The sequence below is a fragment of the Hylaeus anthracinus genome, unplaced genomic scaffold (assembly GCF_026225885.1).
Source record: "Hylaeus anthracinus isolate JK02 unplaced genomic scaffold, UHH_iyHylAnth1.0_haploid 0, whole genome shotgun sequence".
Lineage (NCBI taxonomy): Eukaryota > Metazoa > Arthropoda > Insecta > Hymenoptera > Colletidae > Hylaeus > Hylaeus anthracinus.
This window is the reverse complement of record NW_026533254.1, coordinates 19693983-19703931: the sequence shown is the minus strand read 5'-3', so window position 1 is coordinate 19703931 and position 9949 is coordinate 19693983. Positions and strand designations below refer to the sequence as shown.

The 9949-nt window shown below is 46.1% G+C and overlaps 1 protein-coding gene across 5 annotated transcripts in view; it reads right to left on the bottom strand.

Moving 5' to 3' along the window:
• Positions 1 to 811: 811 nt before the first annotated feature.
• The window catches only part of LOC128896294 (protein tincar), a 57819-nt gene continuing 48681 nt past the window's right edge, over positions 812 to 9949 (bottom strand). For 3 of the 5 annotated variants that reach the window (XM_054159566.1, XM_054159565.1, XM_054159567.1), the window contains 3 exons: positions 8946 to 9099; positions 7983 to 8189; positions 812 to 7566 (listed from right to left, as the gene is read on the bottom strand). In XM_054159566.1, the coding sequence (XP_054015541.1) occupies positions 6418 to 7566; positions 7983 to 8189; positions 8946 to 9099 (1510 nt within the window). In that variant the 3' untranslated portion in view covers positions 812 to 6417. Of the gene's footprint in view, positions 7567 to 7982; positions 8190 to 8568; positions 8620 to 8945; positions 9100 to 9949 lie in introns of all 5 variants that reach the window. The other 2 variants (XM_054159568.1, XM_054159569.1) reach the window with 2 other exon arrangements.

The window sequence follows — 9949 nt, the reverse complement described above, 5'->3', positions numbered from 1 at the left end:
TGATACGCGAAGAGGTGGCACGGAGAATCTTTGGTACGTATCAAATTCTGGCCTGATTTTCACTTTTGGTAAAATTCAACTTACAGTATGCTCGGAGAAGCCCCTATAGATGGCAATCGTTGCTAGCCAGTTTGTAGGCCTGGTTGTAACATTGTAGGCGCAGAGGTGCCCCTGGTATGCGGCAACCATTACTAGCTTATTATTCGTTCGGTTGCCATCTAGTAGGCGCAGAGGGAAACTATTTACCGACAAACTTGAGCGGGTTGCCGAGAGATGGCGCCACATTTGTGTGTTTTTTAATTGCGTTCTTGTCGGAATTGTTGGCATTGCTATAGAATGGAAAAAGAATGCTTTGGGTACAAAGGCTGAAATAAATAATATTTTTCGCATTCGCTGTGTTGTCTTTCCGTATACCGAACGAGTTTGTAGCCAACTAGTTCTAGTTCCCCGTCGGTAAATTTTAGAACCAGTATCTTACCTTGTTGGAAGATTTACAGATTGAGAAATTGATTTCTTAGCTTAATTATAATATAGCTAAACTTGTAATAATTCTACAAATTCGCTATTAAATGGAATAGAATAAAGATATCCCGCGTAAAGAGAGCATTATTTTATTTTACAAAATTACATGTATGGGGTGACATCTAGCGTTCGCTAATGAGAACTACCTATTTCGCTACAAACTTGAGCATTTTACCACCGATGGCGCTACTTGGTAATTTGAGAATTATATCGTTTGTAGAGAAACTTGTTAACTTGAAAACTCTATTACTACTACTTTGGAATAAAAAAAAGTAAATTCTCTTTCGTAAACTTCCTCGAATAATTTACCTTTATTCTCTTGGTAAATGAATATACAAAGTTTACATCTAGTTTACTTGCTTATACGATGCATCGAGTAATATTGATACGTTGTGACGATAATAATGTCGCTGTTACAACGGCGCATACCATTTTTCTTTTTCTCTTTGGCCCGTTTATATACGTTTTCGAGAGCACGACGGATCTTTTTCTGGAACCTATAGCGCTTAAATGAGTTGACGATTCGGAATTACCGAGGCTGGTTGGAAAGTTAAAATGGCAGAAAAACAGGGTGAAGCGAAACGCAAATGTTCCGAGTCTTTCGTAGGCCGTTAGCTTTTCTTACCGCGTTCCGTGTAAATTTCTGCGTCACGATTGATTCGCGCGAAAATATGAAAGTTTCCGTGGTATTTCGAAGAACAGAAACGCGACGACGGTAGAACTGTAGTAGCGCAAAGTTGAAGAAAAATGATTCTTTTCGGAGTAAGTTTCGAGAAACGATCGGCTGTGCTCGAACAGTGCTCGGTGTACAAAGTAAATAAAGGCTTACACGGAAAAGTGAATCGAAGCACTATCGTATAATCGTATGTTGTAGATATATGGAATCGGGTCTGTGTATAGGTTTGTAGGATTATTACCAAGTACGAATCTAAATGGTAATTGCGAATAAAGTATGTCAAAGACTAAGAGAAAAATGGAAGTTGGTCGAGAATACCTTTGGTATCGTGCTCCGTGAGGACTCGAGAGCGCACAAAGCGATAGCATTTAACTGCGTGAATTCGAATAAATACCAACGCTAGTCTAATCAGTCTTTATACAATTATTCGTACATGTTCGCTGAATTCTTCGCAGAGTTCACATTCATCTCGTTCGTTTCGTCGCGTTCTTCGCGAGTTCGACACGGTCCTTAAATTATTTACATTTTTTCGAAGGAACCGAGCCGTCGAAGGCGACGAATTGAATCACGCACGCGCATTCTCTCTTCTTTTCTCTCACGCTACGCTCTCTCCCCCAAAAAAACCCCCCTCTCACTCTTTCGCGGTTATACAATACACGCTCGAGACGCGACTCGCTCGGGAGGGCTCTGAAGCAAGGTTCTTGGCTAGAATCTAATCCAGGATAGCTCGATAAGTAATCACGGCTAACGATTCGCGTACTGTACGATAACTGTTTGGAAACCGGTAACCTCGGAGTTTCTGTTCCATCGATGACTGCCGAAAAATTCTAATCGCGCAACGTAGGCGACTAGGCTGTTCGTTTGGTCGAGTCAGAGCCTTCCTTCGACGGTCCACGTTCGCGCGTTTAGGTTCTAGCCGAATCTAGTGTAACGAACAGAGTACGGTCACCGACTGACGCTAGACGGTACAAAAATATTTTCACGAGGCGGCGGCACTCGCCCGATCGTCCTATTTCATTCGAACGCTTCTTGTTGGTGCTGCTATATCGCTGCTATTGCTGCTATTGCTGGTGTTGCTGATAACGACGATGATTCTCGTTTACCGAATGATCAGGATTCGCCAACGCCGAGATCGCGTCGTTGCGAACGGATGGTCTTTTCATCGTGATATGTACGATCGACATGTTCTCTCGCTCTTTCTACCTTTGCTTCATCGACGCGTCCCTTTTTTTAAACTACGAACAAAGATGGAATCAAGTTTTATCCAGGCATCGATACCGTATCGATATTCGAGAGCATGCGGTAACGTTCGCTTGAAAAAATATACAAATACAGTGAAAGATTCGTCTCGTTTTGCAGCCTCGTCAACCGATCTCAGCGAATCGAACCTTGCAAAGCTTACCAAGTATTTCATTTGCGTACAAGACCGTCGTCGCGAAATAAAACGAATCTCGCGCTTCAAATCGTTCAAAGTCGATTATTACCGATACGATAGGCTGAGTCTGTATCTCTGGCGATTTTGTTTAATATACGAGCGCAAAACAATAGTAGAAAAGAACGTGTTCTTGCGTACAAAGTCGCATACGCAGCACACCGCATACACGTATCGTTAAATGCACGCAACAGACGGAGAACAACGCACGCTTTGCCTTTCGTAGACGCCATAAGCTTTCACTGTATTCGTTTCGATGCTTTCGATCCTAGAAGAATAGATTTGAATCTTTTCATTTGCTTGCAAAAAATTTGATCTAGCCGGTCCTACTTGAGGTATAAAAATTATAGGGGTTTCTTGCAACATCCATCCAGATAATCATCATTTTCATATTCGACGTCGAACATCTAACGTTTCCCGACGCATTCTTTGAAAATATATGCACATTTTCGATGGTTATCTGGTCGATTTGAGATCGTTCTCCCTCTATTCGAAATACGGAACAATATTTTACACTCGTTCTACTCGAGAAGGCGTAACTAACTAGTCCATGGAAAAATAACGAAATAGCTATTTCCTCGATTCGTATCGAGTACGTTTCGAAAGGAAATTTCCTTGTAGTAGAAAAAGCGTTCGATCTTATTCGTATCGTTATTCGTCGACGGCAACGGCGACGTCAACGTCCATGTCGCTCGAAAGCCATACCCTACGGTATAGAATTTCAAATTTCATGCGAATACTTAAAATTTAAATTGTTCGATACAACCTTGTATCGATGGTCTCCGTTCGTTTCAGTCTCGCAAAAAGTGCATACAAAATACGTGGAATTACGATTGAAATTCCTACTCGATCGCGTATAAAAAAGACACCTGTACATCCGGTTTGCTCGATGTTCGCGACTAACTAGCGATCTTGATTCCATCTTCGTTTCACAAACATGAAGAAATTTGCGTCATACGCGCTGTATCGGTTTCTTTGTTTGTTTTTTTTTCTTCTTTTTCTTTTTTTAAAGAATTTTTCCGCTCGAAAAACGGTTGGAAGCTATTTAAAAATAATCCAAGATATTCCATCTGTCCGTTTACATTGTTGAGCAGCGGTTTCGTCTTAATTTTGGGGGTTAAGTTTAGAGACGATCGCGATTCGAAATCATAAAGAAATTCACTAATCCGTCGAAAAATGAAAGAGTGCATAGCGTTTTAGTGTTCATCTATGAGTGCGACATTGTGCCGTGTTTGTATCGCTACTCTGTGCATTTAGTCGTTTGTAAAGATCGTTCATAAAAATACTATCATCTCGTCTGAAAAATGTCAGCGATTTCTCAACGTGTTCCAATATCTAGCAACAACATCGTAGGTACGCGTTGAACAATTTTTGTTATTATCACCGTTCTCTTTCAAAGTACAAAGCACGCGAGTTTTTCGTATCCGAAGATCGGATATTCGTAATTACGATTACTCGGGCGCACACCGGGTGCTTGAAATCGGTTTAAACGGGGGCTTCTGCCTATCGTTGCTTTCGTCTCGGCTGCGAACGTTACCGTCGCGCCTGGCTCGATCCTTTTCTCCGTTCGATCATCGTGAAAATCGTTTCTACGGTGGAACAGACTCGACGAGCTCCGTAACAACACTGCGAACAGACCGCGAGGAGAGGTCGCAGTCGCGAGGCGCGTATATAGACCTAACCCAGGCGATCCATAGAAATAGAAACCTATACTGCGCGATCAGGCCCTATCGCTTGCCGCGAGTCTCGCGTTTACACCGAGATTCGATCTATTCGCGAGAAAAATCTAGCCGAGTCGTTTTCGACCACCTCTCCCTCGACCTTTCGCCACCTCGGAACCAAATTTCGTGGAAAAGAAAAAGAAAAAGTAGGATAAGCGTTAAGCGATCGGTCCTGGCCGCGATGCATCTCCGCGAGGTCAGCAGTTTCTGCCCTTTCACGCGTCTCCGACGAGAGTTATATAGTCGCGAAAGGAAATTAAATGTATATTTCAACTAGTGTGTAGGAAGCGTTAAACGCGTTAAATCGATGCCCGCGAATTACCGCGAGTAGAACGAACGCTTCTAGAACGCTTAAATTCGCGAAAGGACGAAATAACATGGCAGTCGATCAAACAAGTAAATATACGTGTATAACAGAGATCCATAGATCCTCGCAATTAGTGGCAGTAATCGTTCCCTTAACCTTCCCTAATAATGGCCCGCCACGTGCTGACCTCGTCTAACGTTCGTTATCGAGCCGTTCGTTTCAACGCTTACGACCGGACGCGACGGATCGGTCGTTTCGATCTTACATTTTATAACATGTTCGTTTATTCGTTTACTTGCTTTTTGCATCCGAACCGTTAACAAAAATTTCGCTCGAAATTGTACGGCAAACGATTTCTCACCCATCGTTGCCCGCGACGAACGGTCGCTGTACATAGATTCGTCTAGTTTCAAAGATCCGGAATACCGATTACACGCAACGACGACACCAAGTAACCGATTCGAGATATCAATTTCGACAAAAAGTTCGATACGATCGTTTGGTTTACGTAACGCATGGATAACCGTAAACGAAAACAGAATCCGTGAAATTTTACCATCAACGATTTTATTTACAAAACAAAACGAAAAATAAAACAAAGGTAAACGTATATAAATAGAGGAAAAAGTAGCGACGAAAAATAAAAATGAATCGAAACGTAGCCGAAAGAAAACAAGGAAAAAGAAAAAAGAATCGAGTACGAAAAGACACGTAATTAAAAATGTTACACGAGACAGCACGTGCGAGAAGTGTCTTACCCGATCGTTAATTATATAGGCAGAATACCCGAATATAATGAGGGGTATTCGCAAAGAATGGAACGGTACACGACCGATCGTGCACCGTTTATCGATTCTCGCATAGGAACCACCGATCCGAGTAATTCCTAACAGTAGTAAGCCACGAGAAGTCGTCGAGTAGCTATTACAATTACATCGTACGACTCGTTCCCTTATTTATTGTAAATTCGGTCGCGAGCATATCGTATCGCGACGATGCGATATGGTTTGCTTGGCATCGCGCGTGCGATTTCCGTTCCGCGCTTCGCTCGACTGGAAAAGATCCGACCGTCGGCGTCGATCGGAGAGAAAAGGTATTCGTGCTGTTACGCTTCAAAGATCGTTCGTAATTAGCGTCGCATGCCTTTCGCATCGTTACCGGATTACGAGCGGTTAGAGTACCGGATTACGAGCGAGATATGTTTACCACGAGATTCGCGCGTTTCGTTTCAACGTTTAAATGACGGTACAAAAATGTTTTCACTTTCTTTGGTTTACGGAAGCATCGAGAGACCGTTGATATGGAAGTTTGGAAAAAATGATGTCTCGTAGATAGACGATCGTTGTATTAAAAATATAATTTGTACTCGTCGGAGATTCTCCACTCCGATGGGTCGCAAAAGTATGATATGTTGCATGTTGCGGGGTACGGTTCAAACTCGCGTTCCATGTAACTCTGATTTTTCTACGGAATAATTATTTGGATCGTCCTCGAGAGATCTGTTCGCACGCGAACGGTTCGCGGGAGGGGGATGGGAAGCCTTTATCCTTCGTTTTTAGCGGAATACCTTGTTCTCGACGATCGCCACACGCTTCTTCGACCTCCACGCTATACATACCTGTACGTATAGTGTACGGCTATGTGTATACGGCTTGTCTGGCTCGACGATCTTTCGGAAAAGTGTACTCGGCGCGGAACGAACCACAAACGTCGCGTATCTACTACTAGGCGATGCGAGGTAAGGCAAGGCGAGAGACGCTTAATGGGGTAAACAGGTGTCGGAGTCGCCGCTGCTGGCCATGGAAAAGTTTGCCGAATCGCGATCGGTCTGCCTGATCTGTGCGGCTACCGAGAGCTTGCCGTTGGCTTGGGGCTGTTGAGGGAAAGTGTGATGGCCTGGCAGAGCCCAAGGTTGCGTGTGCAACTGTACCGGTGGAAATCTCTTGACGAACGGATTACTCGGCGGAACAGCGTGCAGAAGCCTGACGCCGTTGTGATGGGATGGTAGGGTGGTGTGCGCAGGGACCGTCGGCGTCGCGTGTACTTGCGGTGGATGCCCGACGAAAGTATGCCTAGGCACGGATCCACAGCTTCCGGTGGACCCGCTCATGTGGGAATTTGCCATGCTGTGAGAGGCGTGGGGCAACGGCATGGTCGAGCAATGGGGATAAGTGACGGCGACTGGTTGGGTGGGATAGTGGGGCAGGGTGGCGGACGAGGTATGAACGCGAATATCGTTGCTCTCGGTGAAAGACGTCATTCTCATGTTGGTGGAACGACCAAAAGGCTCCTCGTTGGGATTCAGTGGTTCCGTGAGCTTCGTTCTCGAGAGCTTGCGACGTATCACGACCGTTGCTTCGTTCGGGTTTTCCAAAATTACAGCTGGACAGCCCGAGCCCGAGGTCGTGCCCGAACCAGAGCCAGAGCTGGAGCCCGAGGTGCCGTCGACGATCGAGTTGGCGTTAGCGTTCACGATCAATGGCAAGTGATTCGCGTACTGCGGCGACGAGAACGATTGGCTGGTGCTCGGACGACTGGTCGGAGGCGAGAAGGTTCCGGCGCTCGCGGTCGGTGGTTGCGTGCCTCGTTGAAGGGAGCAACTGCGCCACTGCTCTCGCGGTTCCTCGTTCCCTCGTTGCTCGCCGGTCAAATCGTCCACGCTGGTCGCTCGACGTTGACAACTTCCGTTGCTGGCGTTGCTAGCGTTGCTGTGCACGCCGCTCGACGACGTCTCGCTGTGGCTACTCGTGTTGCTGTGACCACCAGTCACCGAACCGGCTCCGCTGCTGCCACCCAATCCCGCTTCCAATGGCGGCGAGTTGGAGGAATCCGAGCGAGGCGTCAATTCGTCGTGCGGCATGCCCGAGTCCGCTCGACGCAGGCAGCGCGGCGTTTGTCCTCCGATAGTCTGAAACGAACCGAACGACGACGTATGCGTCGAGATATTATCGAGAACCATCGTTAATTTTCAGACGAAACAAATCTTTTACGTTTTATTTAGCCACCCTTTTAAAAACCTATTCCCAACTTATCGAAAAACTACAACCAACTACAACGAGCACTCGTGATGCTATTAATGAAAAACAAACATAGATATTTACGACGATCAAGACTACGATCGGTACGGTGTTAGGCGTGCAGGGTGAGCAAACGATTACTCCATCTCCCCTGAAAGGGATCCTAGCGGACCGTGCCTACTCGAAACGATCACTGTCGGTCGTATTTTCGTATTACGCGACGTTCCAGCTCGCGATAACTGTCTCTAATCGTCGCAAAGTTTGCTCACCCGTGGATTAAACGGTGAACAGGTTAAGACTTTAGTACCTGGGTGTCAGTGGTTAGTGGCGCCGTGATAACTTCGGTGGTCGGTGCACAAGTTGGAGTCGGGGGTGACAGTGGAAGTGGCTCCAAGGTAGGATCGGATAAAGGGTCTGGAGTCAAGAGGGGCGAGGGATCACCCTCCGAGGGTTGCAGATCGCGATTCGCACTCGCGTAGTAAGTCACTTGGTCGTCGTTCACGCACTCGAGCAGCTGTTGGAATTGTTGCAAATTGTTGACGATTAATCCAAGTGCGTTGCGACGGCGTGCCTTGCGTTTCGATAATAGGAATTTTACATCTAACGAGAAAATATGGGAAAAGAAACGGAAAAGCATCTAAAAGGAGGTTTGCACGCCAAGGACGTCAGGCTGGTTGTATCTTTGCGATCTCTGGTATCGTTCGATCGACGATTAATTTTTACGATACGAATCGAACACCGAACAATTCTCTTCGCGTCTACGTTTTGCCCACGCGCGGTTCATACCGAGACGGCGTTAGTCCACAATTTAAAGACACACACGCGATTAATAAACGTTAATGTTATTTCGAAGCGTAGACACGAAAAGACAAACACATCGTTGTACGTCTTACGTCTCCAAATTTAGGTATACCGTCCCTACGGGATATCAGCCATCTTCCCCACTGTCAAAGCAAAACAGAACTAAATTAAAAGCCGATTAAGAGAATGGGTCCGACACGAATTAAACGAATAACGCGAAACTTATCTTACGAGGATTACTAATCTCAGATTAGACGTCGTTGCGTCGCATGCTGTAATCTATGAAATTGTTGCGCTCGAAACTTTCGCACTTTTAACTCTTTCGTTGGGATGCGGATCCTAGTCTGAATTTTCTTTGACCCGATAGGTCCGTAGTCGGCATTAGCAACGGAAGGGTTAAACGAAATGCTCGGTTTCGATTTACGACGGAGTCATCCGAAAAAATAACTGGATAGAATTTGTCGAATACCTTGTTCTCCTCGGACGTTGAGTCGTCGGCGGGATCCAAAGACGTGATCAACGGTAATTCCCGTAACGTGGCGTAATCTCCGTCATCCTCAGGCCCGCCCGCGTCACCGGCACCGCCACTGCCACCGCCACCTCGTCTGGCTTTTCCCTTATTACTGAAACACGGACGCACCGAACGTACGTTGCATTTAATGTATTTGTCGAACCGATGCATCCACCGACTACTAACGAGGGTAAGAGGGATGGTTTCCCAGCGTCGCGTGAACGCGAATAAATAATCGTTCGAACGAGCCGAACGTAACGCTCGTCGTCGACGAAGCCAATCAGCGTACAACAAGAAAAGCGATATCGATCGTTTTCAAACGAAAGTTTTGGTACGTGTGTATATCTTATCTTAGTGGTTAGCGGGACGAAAAATTACAGGCACGAGCAAGGAAAAGTGGCAAAGTACGAGCTGACGAGCTCGCTCGCGGCACGGTTAACGTTGACTCTTTGCGGTTCGATTAACGACCGATTCAAACAACTCGCTGTGTTCGATACCGAGAGGACCACAAAGAGTCGACCACTGCTCGATACGCGGGCAACGCTTGAGAAATTCCTCGCGGATCGGAACATTACGATTCGAAAGTTTACCTCTCCTCGCCCGCTTACGGAACAAGCCAATCTGGGCAAAATCCAAAGTCTAGAAGAGATTACCGACGCGTAAGCCACAAGGATAAAAACGAATCGAGAATAAATGCACGCCGATCACAAGAATACTAGCACGCAGCGTAGCTGAAGCGTAGAGTTCCCAAGCGTATCGGAACGGAAGGCGAAGGTAAGCGACAATCGCGATTACCGCGATTATCGGATCGAAGCAAAGTGTGTGCGTGTGTATGTGCGCGCGTGTCATCAACGAATCGGTTCGATCGACAACGAGATCGGCGCGTTCGGAGTAATCAACTGTTGGCAGGAGAGAAGAGAGAGAGAGAGAGAGAGAGAGAGAGAGAGAGAGAGAGAGAGAGA